Below are 12586 nucleotides of genomic sequence, written 5' to 3' on the forward strand. Positions count from 1 at the left end.
CAGTTTTATAAAGCAGGCCATTGGGTTGTGTTTATAAAAACTAGGACAGAAACATGCATCAAAGGATGGGATTGAACTTGCCGTCTTCGTAGCCTTCGGGGAAGTCCTGTCCTTCGGGCTCGGGGTCGCGGAACTGGTCCTCGTTCTCCTGCTCACAATACTGCTCGTTGACGGGCTCTCCTTCGTTCACTCCGCGGTCTACAGCACACACAAACAAGCATCCAATCAATACAAAGATCTATCGTTGAGCTCGAATCGGAATCACATAAAATATGGAGATAGAAGTGGCATTTTTGAGTGGTTTCTTAATGGTAAGGCTAAAACTTGGTTAAGTGAGGCGTGGTAAAGTTCCGGGTTGTTTCGGGGTCGTTTGTTACATGAAATGATAGGTTTAGTAAAGGTTTGGGGGTCGGATAAGGGGTCAGGGGCCCAGTTGTAACTATTCCTCGAGAAGGCAGGGGCCTAGATGTAATTTCTAGAAACATTTGGACTAACTGGAAGGGTCAAGGGTATACTTAGAATGGTTTACTTGAAATTAGAACAAAAGGCAGGGTTCTTTTTGGATAAAAGCCATAAGTGGGGGGTTCTTTAAGAAATAAAGGAAAGGGGAGGGGCTTTTGGGCTAAATGCCCTTTCCTTCCCCTTCCTTCATCCCGCAGAACAGGGGAGGCGGCCTAGGGCGCCGGAGGCGCCGATTCCGGTGGCCCTGGGCCTCGGGGAGGGGTGGAGAGGAGGGGAAAAGGGGTTCGAGTGTGCGGGGGATTGATTCCCCAGCTCACCTCGGCTCGGGGCGCGGCGAGGGAGCGGGGCAACGTGAGCCGGCGGCGGCGGGCAGGAATGGCTGCGGCGGCGACGGTGGCACTGAGGAGAGGAGGCGGCGGTGGCTGTGACGGTTTGGGTGTGGGGGAGTGGCGCTAGGGGGGCTTTTATAGACCGAGTAGGTCGGTGGAGCGGTGGAGGTGGGTGGCCGGCTCAGCGAGGTCCGCGGGCGGCCATTAATGGCATCCCGGCCGCTAGCAGCCGTCGTGGGGCGGCTCTCGCGCCGAGGGCGGCGTGGCGGTGTAGGGGTGACGGGACTCGAGCGGCAGCGGCGAGCACAGGGCGGTGGCGCAGGCGGCGAGGCAGCGAGCAGTGCCGCTCGGAGCGAGGCAGCGGCGGGCGACGCGCCGAGGTCAGGCGAGCACGTGGATCAGCGGCGAGCGGGACCGGGGCGGCCAGCGAGCGGCGTGGCCACGCGGGTGTGCGCGCGCCGAGACAGCGAGCAACTCGGGGGGGTGGCGCTGGCGCGGGCCGGCGGGCAGCGCGGGCACAGGGGCGTGGCAGCGGCGAGCGTCACGGGCACGCGCACGTGGCACGGCAAGGCGTTCAACGGCGTGCGGCGCGGCGGGCCGTGACAGGCTCGTGTGCGCGCACGCGCGTGCGCGCGTGGCGACGTCGCGTCTTGGCGTCGTGCGCGAGTGCCGCGGCGTGGGCAGTGGCGGTGCTCGGTGTGCGGCGCGGCGCGCGGGCAGGGGCGGTGCTCGGTACGCGGGGCAGGCGGGGTTGGGACGAGGCGCGGCTCAGGGCGGCTTGGCGCGGCGTAGTGCACGGCCGGGAGCGGTGGTGCGCGAGCGGGGCAAGAGGCGCGCGCGGGAGCAGAGGGCCGGCCGAGCCGTGCGCGCTTGGGGAGGGAAAAGAGAAGGAAGGAGAAAAAGAAAAGAGAAAAGAAGAAAAGGAGGGAGAAAGAAAAAAGAAAGGGAGAGGGGGCGGGATTCGCGGCGCTGACCGCGGCCGGTCGCGCACGCGCGCCGGTCGCGCGTGACGCGCGGGTCGAGGGCCAATAAAGTAGATACGACAGCGGAAGATTCAGATCTCGAGCTCGGTTCTCCGGGATATCAGGAGATCGGGCGGAACAAGGAAAATTGTCGAAGATTTAGGGTTAGGGTTTTAAGGAGGGGTCGAGCTCAACGACAAAGAAAACAGTTTTAGCGCACGGTTTAACTTAGTGGATTTTCGGGATGTTACACATGCACGCGCCGCCGAGGTGCTGCTACCGCCACCGGCGCCTCTTCGGTCGCCCCCAACCCCAACCAAGCCCACCTACAGGTAGTCCTCGTCGCCCTCATGCTCATCCACCCCTCCCTCCCGCCAGCAAGCCCCCCTGGCCGGAATCGCCGTTCCCCTTTCTCCCCTGCTTCAAAATCGCGACTAGGGACCTTGTGCGACAATTGAAACAAGTTCAGGGGCCTATCTGCACAACCGTAGACTCATATGAATAGTGCTGCGAAGGGTTATTTTGCAATAAATTGGCTGAAATTTTGAAAAATCATAGTAAATCATAGAAAAAATGGAAAATTGCAAACTAAAATTTGTTGGATTCCTTGTTCTAAGATCCACAACTTTTCTTACAGGTTTATCTTCAGTTTATAAATAGTTTTTGCTCTAGTTTAAATTTTAGTTTAAGTGGCTGTAAACTTTGAAAATGCATAGTAAATCATGGAAAAATCATAAAATAGAAAATAAAGGTGTTTTGGAATTTTTGTGATTAGATCTATGCCTTGAACCTATAATATGACATGTGTTGGTAGAAAAATATTGTCCTAGAATTTTATCCATGCTTGTTAGGTATAAAATCATATATGTAGTTATGTTGCTCCTTTTTGCTGTGAAATTTTTATGGTAGATTAGTCATGTGATGTATGTGATGTGGTAAAAGTTTCAGATTTATTAGTGCACGTGTGCATGAGTTGTTGATTTAACTTGTTTAGTGTTTAATAAATAGTTTATGAGTAATAGGAATATGCATAAATAATTATGCTTGCTGATAAATCATGAAAACTTCATGCTAGGGTTGTTTTCTATTGTTTTATCACTAGTAAATATTGTATGTTCGGATCATATAGGTTGCTAATCAAAAATATTTTTTATTAGTAGTTAGGCATGTTCTATTAGAAATAATAGTTTCTTTACATATAAGATCATGATAAATTTATGTAAAATACTTTGTTAAGTATAATTATAGGATATAATAAGTAAGAATTAGTTTGTGCTATTAAATTGTACTCGTGCAACTTATTTCGTTCCTAGCATGTGTAATTTATCTTGTTTTGTGCCATGCAAATATAACATTAGGTGTCACACTTAAATACACACCACCTTGGTTCTTTAGGTAGTTACTAATGCTTGGTTTTCTGTAAACGAGTGTCCAATGAGATAAGTTCAGAAGAGAGTAATTATCATGTTAAGTATCACTTTTACCACCTAATAAATTTCACCTATGTTACTGTAGTTTGAGTCTTGCATGTTTGTAACTAAAGGTACTTAATGTATATAGATGATGCAATTAACATGTGGTAGACTTCTTATTCTTGCGACGATATCCATGATGCCTTGTTAGCTTTAATCACTAGGGCAAGTAACTTCATAAGACAAATCTCAAGGATGAACTAGTCCTTCGGGTGAGGATGAGTGATCAACCTTAGTACGATTTGTACATTACTTCTTTACGACAACGTACCACGCATTACTTTCTGGTCGTCCTTAGAATATGTGCTTATACCTCTTTTGTGCATGCATGTGCATCTATGCATATCATTTAGGTACGAGGTAGATCAATTGAAGGACGATTGGAACATAAAGATGGAGAAAACTCCAAAAGATTGTGTGTTAGTTTCTATCCAGAAGGTGGTGGATTATCTATCATGAAGCTCCAACCTACTAACTTATAGTGATACTTTACTCCCAGGCAAGCCCCGGTGCATAACCCACTCTTTCAAATTATGAATTATTATATGTGTATTACTTGTGCATTATGTTGTTAGGAGTTGTCTGGAACCTTAATTGCATGATCCCTAGGTTCCCTTGGTCTTATACTAGTATGGATAGGTCGATAGCACTGCTATGCTTAAATAAGTCTCGGTAGAAGTCGAGTGATTTCTTGTCACTCGCGAGCTATAGGGAAAAAGTCGAGTAATTTCCGGTTACTCGCGAGATTTATAGTTATCTTTATATTCCAGTATATGAGATATGAAATGCAATATGGAATGAATGGAAATTTGAGACCGAACGGGGGAATAATGATGAGATATAGGTATGGCAACAGGACAGGGTTCCTGATGTCTTAGCCTCGTCTGTGTCGATTGAGGACCGTACCGTTGTTGGCCCTGCTGATCATGTTTGAATTGTACTAACTGCATGCCGGGAATAGGAGGTAGTCAAAACCGGTAAGCCTAGTACTGCCTTGCTTCGAAAGTACAGGAATCCGCACCCAACTCCTGGGGTAGTTGAGTAGTCGCGGAGAAATGGGGATGCATATGTTTACTTTTGGTGGTCTCACGTTGAACTCGGCTGACCATATGTCGTTGGGCTGGTTCCTGTAGTTCGAGGCGGGGAGGGGAATTGTTGGTTCGTATGGTCCGACGGGGCTAATACGTGCCGTGTTGGTTAGGTCCACCTTGCAAGGTTAAATCGGATCGATTCGCCGTCAGTCGCTCTCGGATATGAGCATCTTGATCGCAGCACCGCATCGTAGTAATGAGATGGAATATTAATGTATATGTTGAAGGAAATGTTGAGATTACTAATTGATCTTCTATTATGTTTGTTTTAGAAAGTGTTCTGCAAATGCCTAGAGGATATTAATTTATATAGAATGTGAGCTAAAATATTGAAAGTAAGGATCCACCCTTAGACGTTTTTCTGCAAATAATCCACAGCCAGAAAGCCTTGTATGTCTAGATAATGGGCTAAGTATACCCTTAGTCGGGTAAGTCTTGCTGAGTATTAGTATACTCAGGGTTTGTTGTTTACCCTGTTTCAGGTATAGGAGCTAACCCGGATTCACATCGGTGGGCTCGATGTGACGTCCTCACGTCTCCATAGTTATTGTTTTATTTCAATTTATTTCAGTTGGTTTCTAATGAAAATTTTCCTCTGGTTAGACTCTCTCTCCCGCTGATATTATCTATTATGTGAACTTTAATTTGTAAAAGTCATTTTGTAAATACCTTAATATTGTTTACTATTTTGTAAAATTGTATCATGCTGGTACCGTCTGTGCTCGCAGTCGCGCGAGACTTCTGGTGTGTTTCGATCGGCCTGTGGGTTGAAAACAGGCTGTCAGGTTATAATTAATTAAGGTAATACGCCTGATGCGTTCAAATGATGGTCATTACGCTTAATTAAACCGTTTAACTTGGCGGTTCTGTCACAACAAGCACACGGCATGTATAGGGAATCCGAAGACGGGATCAGCTCACGAGGGATACGGAGAGTGACACGAAAACTTCGTCTCTCCCCGTGAAGCAAAAATGAAAGCGATGCCCATATTATTGCTCAGCAGAAAAAGTGAAGCAGTAATAAGTAACCTGCCATTGACGTCCCAAATATCTCGCGCATTGAAGCTCCTGCGCGCACGGAATCGGTCAGAGGTCGCCGGCGTGGTCCTAGCCGCTGCTGCTTCATTCGCAGCCACTCAGCATGCACGGCGATCTGGCGACCGGAGATTGTTCTCTCGCCGTATAGCTGGCCGGGGCGTTGTCACATTTATTCAGGGAGTGACTTGACTAGTATGAATATGATCCGTACGTCCTGCAGGTTGCACAAGTGTAGTAGTGTATACTTGGTCGTCGCAGCGGCAACGGCGAAGCCCAGCCAAGTGGAGGACCTCTTCACGCCGGCATTCAGTTGCAACGCCCTGTTTGTTGCTCGATCTATCTTACTCATGAATGCACCACGCGCCGTGCTGCCCGTGGAATCGGTCAACGGCTCGCCGGCCGGTGGCGTGGTCGTCCTGTCCGTGTCCGCTGGCTGCTTCGCACGCACAGGGTAGTACCTGGATTTCAATTGAGTTCCTTCCTTGTATTGGGTTTTGGGTTTCAGTCCAATCCCAGGAGGCCAGGAGTTTCGGCGACCGGAGAAAACCCCGTCGCCGGCGAAGGCCAGCCGTCGCATCGCATTTAGTTACCGGTCAGTTTCGTGGAGGCAACTGTTTCCCTTGTCTCCAGCGCGCTGCACTGAGCTGGGTCAGTTAGTCAACGGCGATGTGAGACGCCATAACTGACCGGCCCCGCGAAAGCGTTATCCGCCGGCTACCGTTGGGTCCTTGTCCTGCTACTGCTATTTTTTTCTTCTCAGCTGCGTATACTACGTGCTAGCCGTGGACTTGTCTGTCCACCCCGTGAGCGTTTACTAAAATGTATACAAGGCCTCAGCATCTGTCGCCGTCGCCTCACGCCCTCAAATCCCCATCCTAACAAAACACAAGCCAGCTTTGCCTTTTTACCCCGTCTACGTTGGCGTCCTGGCCCTTGCTATTCTCACGTTAGTTTTATCTCTTTTTTTGTCTTGCTAGCTGGTACTCTTTTTTTTAAAAAAAAACTAATGCTAGCTGGTGCATAGCTGCGACAAGAAATTAAGCAGCATGGGGGCCCTGTGTACCGGCCGGCCGGCCGGCCGAGCACTCGCTAGAAAAGCTCGCGCGCTCGGCCAGGCCAGGCCAGGCAAACCAACCACCCCGCTTCGCTTCGCTCCGCCCCGAGCCCAACCGGCCGCTACAAAACATCGTATCCTCCGGTGCTCCCGAGCAAAGATCACGTGGCCGAGACCAATCACTCTCGTCCCCGGGCTCGCTGCCCGGCCGGCCACGCGCTTTGACGCGGCCGCCAGGCAGCGGCGCAGGCGCTGATAAAAACGCCGCGACCCCGTGCCTGCAGCTCCCACCAGGCCACCACTCGGTTGCTCTGACTGAGTTCTTGCTCTTCACAAGGCTTTGCGTTCGCCACCGGGACGAGGCGGGCGTGCGTGCGTGGGGCTTGCGCGCGCGTGCCCCAGCCCCCAGGCCACAGCTCGTCTCGACCTGCTCGAGCCCCCGGCCGCTGGTTGGTGCTTTGCTCAGGAACAGGGAGCTAGTTGGGAGAAGATGGCGGGGGCCGCGGGCGGCAGGGACCTGCCGTCGACGCCGACGTGGGCGGTGGCGCTGGTGTGCACCGTCATCGTGCTCATCTCCGTCGCCATGGAGCACGGCCTCCACAAGCTCGGACACGTACGTCACCTGCCCTCCCCTGCCTGCTCATCCATCGTTTGGCATGTGCTCATCAAACAGCGCCTGAGCTTGATTCTTTTGTGTCTGTTTACCCCTGGGTTCATGCAGTGGTTCCACACCCGGCAGAAGAAGGCCATGCGGGAGGCGCTCGAGAAGATCAAAGCAGGTGGGGTGGGGCGGCTTCATCAACACCTTTATTATTGCCCTGTTGCGCCTGATTTTCAGCTCTAATAGCCCTTACCAAAATTCCTTATATTCTCCCCGTCCGAATCTGACTTCAGAAAAGTACCTACCTGCTCATAAACAAAGACCTTACAGTGCACAAAAAAAAAAAGTTAGTCAAAGCACATGAACTCGATTTAGTTCTCGTGCTGAAATTCTTCTTTTTTTCTCTTTTCCCTTTGATCGCTTGCAGAGCTGATGCTGATGGGCTTCATCTCCCTGCTCCTCGCCGTGGGGCAATCGCCCATCGCCAAGATATGCATCCCTGCCAAGGCTGGCAGCGTCATGCTGCCGTGCAAACCCAAGGCCGACGGCAAAAGCGGCGGCGGGGATGGCCGCCGGAGGCTCCTCTGGTACCCTGGAGAAGAAGTCAACCATCGCCGGTTCTTGGCCGGCGCCGGACCTGCGGACGACTTTTGCGTCAATAAAGTGAGGCCAACGTTGCAAAGCAACATACTGCCCAGTGTGCGATGATGATGATGGAAGTCAATGACCTTTCTTCTTCTGCTTGTTATCCGCAGGGCAAGGTGTCCCTGATCTCCGCAAACGGCGTCCACCAGCTGCATATATTCATCTTTGTGCTCGCAGTGTTCCATGTCGTTTACAGTGTCGCCACGATGGCTTTAGCACGTCTGAAAGTAAGCACGAGCCAATCATCGATATGATGTTATTAACTTCTACTAATTCAGTTTGCCCAATTCTTTCATCAGCCATTCGATTACTCCGTTACAGTCAGAATATAGGCACTCACATCTTGTCAATTGTCATGTTCGTGCGTGTAGATGAGGAGATGGAAGAAATGGGAATCAGAGACCAACTCGCTGGAGTATCAGTTCGCAACAGGTAAGAGCCAGCTCCGTTTTCTCAACCAACCGCATGTTCCTCTCGAGGCATGCATGATCAGAGTGAAGCTTAGCTTACACGTGATGAGTTTCTCGCAGATCCTTCACGATTCCGATTCACACACCAAACGTCGTTCGTGAAGCGGCACCTGGGCCTCCCGAGCACACCTGGAGTCAGATGGATTGTGAGTTTGACCAGGCCCCTGAGCTCAAATCTTTACTAGTTCTTGCACCCTGTTTTTGTGCGTTTCTCGCTAACCTACGCTCTCTGAATATTCTTATCCCAGGTGGCATTCTTCAGGCAGTTCTTTGCTTCGGTGACCAAGGTGGATTACCTGACCATGCGCCAAGGCTTCATCAACGTACTGACCATCTCCCAATTGCAATTGCTTTTGACGCTAGAGTCAGCTGTTCGCGTTCCATGACGATGCTTTTCTTTGTATGCAGGCTCATCTGTCGCCCAATGCTAAGTTCGATTTCCAAAAGTACATCAAGCGGTCGTTGGAGGACGATTTCAAAGTCGTTGTTGGCATCAGGTTCGTCGTCCGTCTCTTTCCGCAGCTAACCGTGCGTAGTTTTTTCAGTTAACCGTTTGCACGTCATGATCCTGACACATTTGGCTGGTTCTTGCAGCCTCCCGCTGTGGTTTGTTGCCATCTTCATACTCTTCATCGACATCCGAGGTACAGCCTTGTCCCTTCTCACTCATTCGTGCCGGATTGTCTTGCAATCACCATCCTTTTTTGTTAAAAAAAATGCTCCGCTCCTATGCGCAGGACTCGGCACGCTTATTTGGATCTCTTTCGTCCCACTCGTTGTAAGCGCTCCTTCCTTCCTCTCTGTTTTTCCTTTTATAGGAAAATGCCTGTGACTTCCTCTCTCTTGACGGCAATAAATTAAAGAGACGTTTGAAACTGTCCTGAAATACAAACAAATATGTCGCTGTCTCAGATCCTCTTGTTAGTTGGCACCAAGCTAGAGATTGTCATCATGGAGATGGCCAAGGAGATACAGGACAAGGCGACTGTGATCAAGGGGGCACCTATCGTGGAGCCAAGCGACAGGTTCTTCTGGTTCAACCGGCCGGAGTGGGTCCTGTTTCTCATACACCTGACGCTCTTCCAGAATGCATTCCAGATGGCACATTTCGTTTGGACACTGGTAGGTTCTGAAGGTGATTCTTCATCCATGCACCGCAGCATGGGGCCTTGCCAAGGCTAACTTCTTTTGGCTGTTGCCTGCGCAGCTGACCCCAGGCTTGAAAGATTGCTACAACGAAAAATTGGGACTGAGCATCATGAAAGTTGTAGTGGGGGTGACTCTTCAGGTCCTCTGCAGCTACATCACCTTCCCATTATATGCACTCGTCACACAGGTAATTTTGTTTGTTAAAAATAACCATCTGTAAAATCTACATGAACTCTTTTGAAAGAAACACATGAGTATAGGATCACATCCAACTCCAACCTCGTACGCTCGTGCAGATGGGCTCGCACATGAAGAAGGCCATCTTCGAGGAGCAGACCGCCAAGGCGGTGATGAAATGGCGCAAGGCGGCCAAGGACAAGGTGAAGCAGCGGGAGGCAGGCTTCGACGGGTTGGTGAGCGTGGACACGACGCCGAGCCAGAGCCGGGCGACGTCGCCGAGCCGCGCCAACTCGCCGGTGCAGCTGCTGCACAAGTACAGGGGGAGGTCGGATGATCCCCACAGCGCGCCGACCTCGCCGGGGGGAGGGCAGGAGCTCGGAGACATGTACCCGGTGGCCGACCAGTACCGGCTGCACAGGCTAGACCCTGAGAGGAGGCGGACGGCCTCGTCCTCCGCCGTGGACATTGATATCGCCGATGCTGATTTTTCCTTCAGCGTTCAGCGGTGATTGAACAGATTTGTGTAGCATGTTTTGCCTTTTCTTTTGTATAGCAACAAAGCATAGGAGGGAGGGAATACTACTGACACGTTAGCCAAGTTTCGTTTATTCAAAAATAATATGTAATAGTGTGGGTAACTTTGTGCAACAGAAAAAAAAACATGGATGCAAAGAAGCATCACAACAACATATAAGCACATGAACTTCGGACTTCTCTATAGTAAAAGCTAACATCAATTATTATCATTACAATCATGAAAACAATGTACAGCAGCAAAAAGGACTAGCTGAAGGAGCTAACAATGCGAAACTCAATGAAAGCCATCGGTACTCACACTATAACAAGAAAGCTAATAAAAAATACATTGCTTTGTGGAAAGAACAGTTGTAAACTACAGGAATCTGGATTAGTCGCACCTAGCCAGGAAATTAGAGAGATAAAAAAAGTATGGCAGCACTTATCATCCACAGGCTAGTCAGCTTTTGCACGGACCCTTCTCTTGTGAACAGCTATTAGGACCGGTGACATTGCCATTCCAACCAAATGCCCAGCAACTGCCCCATAAGTGACACAGATTGGCCATTCCTGAGAAAGATCAAAGAAACAGAATAGGATAAATACTTTACTATAAATTAAGATCTATGATCAAGTGTAGGAGATATAAAAGGAATCAAGATTAATAACTCAAAAGCAGGAACGCAACAGCATGTCAACGAACCAATGAAATTCAGGCTGCAGCTCTAAAAAATTCAGGAATTATCATGGGAATATACAAATTGGATAAGGTACTGCGCCATGCTTGTGAGCACAATTGTTTATTCCAGGTAATAGGCATGAGTACGTCATGCTAACAACTGAATTTGTGCAAACATATCTATATGATCCAGCACCACCTATGGTTAGGAATCGGCAACAAACCATTAGAGATTCAAAGATAGTATCTTTACCTGCCAAGGTCTCTCCCAGTCAAGGGGCATAGGCCAAGCACCGAGCCATGCTCCTAGCACAGCTCCATGACAAGGTGCAGAAATCATGTAGTTCTCAACTTCAGTTGGCGTGAAATAACTGACATGTAAAAAGACACAATGAACTATCATGCCACAGTTGCTGGACAATACAAAAGGAAAGAAATATCTCCACTGGATGAACCTCAGCAGTTTACAAGTCAAGAACATACATGGAGTGAGAAAGCACATTCTGCCAATCAATCTTGGATGCTCCAAAGACACATGCTGCAGGAACAAACTGAAAGCTAACAAGATTAGTTTCCCTGCCTCGATTGCTGCAGTTATTTAGTAAATACGAAGTGGTAAACAATTGGTAAACTTATGAGTAAAGGAGTATCAAAACAAGACTTTACTGATTCTCGTTGTAGAAGTGCTCAGTTTAGTACAAAAAAAGCAAGCGAAAATGGCACTTACGGTAAACAGGGACATGAGAAGTGACCAATAAATAGTAACCATCCAGTACCTGAAAATTCACAATTTAATCCAATGAGGACCTTTTAGTACCTGTAAATTGAAATATCATGGTGTATTTTGCTAAAAGCCTAAAACTCAGATGGAAGATACAATTATAGAGCAAAGCACTACAGACGCCAATCCTAGTCATGATTCCTACTCAATATTAAGTGAAAGATAGGCTAACTCCTTTCTGAATCTACACTTACTTGATTCCAACAGGTGCACCAAGAACAATTGCTCCAAACGCATTAAGGAATGCTCCTGGCATTAAGAAAGAGAGTGGTTCAGTAAGATCAAAGAAATGAAAAGAAGACAATAAACAGATACTAGATAATATAACAAACAGTATGACAGTTATTCCATGAGAGAATGGCATTTTGACTGATAGTCCAACCAGCCTGTAGTACTAACAACTGGTTCAGATCTCCAGCATGGAGCTGTTCGTTTTGGGCTTCATATTAATACAGCAACGTGCTATCACAAGAGTTCTGCCATTCCCGAAGTAAAAAAAAAATGCAATCAAAGTCTAGTTATAGAGCTAACCCACAGGCAAGCCGATCAATCCTCTCGCAGCAGCCTTGAAAAACTGAAAGTAAAGGGAACTCGATCACCACATCACTGAACAAAAAAATTTAAGAGGCATTTGATCGAACAGGTTTTGCGCACGCGCCGTACCGAGCAGCTTTTGGGGTCACGCCGGAGGTAGCTGAACACTGCGATGACCACGGGCGCTTCACAAACCTAAGTGAAGGAGAAAATTGCTCAGTTCGGATCAGCTCGGATAAGTTTACGCCGCCGGCGGCGAGGTGAGGCGAGGGGGCGGGAAGGGTGAGCGGAAATACCACGAGGAGGCGGAGGGCGCGCGCAGGATCGGAGACGAGAGCTCCGCGGCCAGCGAGCGAGTGGGCGGCAGCGAGGCCGGCGAAGCAGAGCACATGCGCGGCCGCGGCCGTGAAAGCGCTGATTTCGGTGACCGAGGCCATGGCGCGGCTGCGGTTGGGTACGTTAAGGCACGCGCGCTGAGGTTGAAGCTGCGGCGGCGTCACCCGACTACGGCCGCCGGCCGGCCGGTCTTCGCTGGCGCCCGGCGGAGGTTGATGCGGCCGGCTTGGGTTGGATGCAGATCCTCCCGGCGGAGACGCTGCTTCCCTCATCAACCGTCGGTCGGA

The 12586-nt window shown here is 49.4% G+C and overlaps 2 protein-coding genes across 2 annotated transcripts; one reads left to right on the forward strand and one right to left on the reverse strand.

The window, feature by feature from the left end:
• Positions 1-6571: 6571 nt before the first annotated feature.
• Positions 6572-10163, forward strand: LOC120647444 (protein MLO-like). The gene is made up of 13 exons (XM_039924239.1): positions 6572-7021; positions 7130-7187; positions 7437-7672; positions 7765-7881; positions 8026-8086; positions 8185-8270; positions 8373-8447; positions 8533-8621; positions 8719-8768; positions 8862-8902; positions 9037-9246; positions 9332-9460; positions 9570-10163. Exons 1-13 carry the CDS (start codon positions 6899-6901, stop codon positions 9960-9962), a joined length of 1668 nt encoding a protein of 555 aa, XP_039780173.1. The 5' UTR covers positions 6572-6898; the 3' UTR covers positions 9963-10163.
• On the reverse strand, positions 10147-12586 carry LOC120647445 (phosphatidylinositol-glycan biosynthesis class F protein-like). Its single transcript, XM_039924240.1, has 8 exons — positions 12260-12586; positions 12093-12158; positions 11961-12003; positions 11624-11678; positions 11376-11424; positions 11132-11199; positions 10902-11019; positions 10147-10539 (listed from the first exon to the last, which is right to left on the reverse strand). Exons 1-8 carry the CDS (start codon positions 12569-12571, stop codon positions 10426-10428), a joined length of 825 nt encoding a protein of 274 aa, XP_039780174.1. The 5' UTR covers positions 12572-12586; the 3' UTR covers positions 10147-10425.

Source organism: Panicum virgatum, chromosome 9K (assembly GCF_016808335.1).
Source record: "Panicum virgatum strain AP13 chromosome 9K, P.virgatum_v5, whole genome shotgun sequence".
NCBI classification, from domain to species: domain Eukaryota; kingdom Viridiplantae; phylum Streptophyta; class Magnoliopsida; order Poales; family Poaceae; genus Panicum; species Panicum virgatum.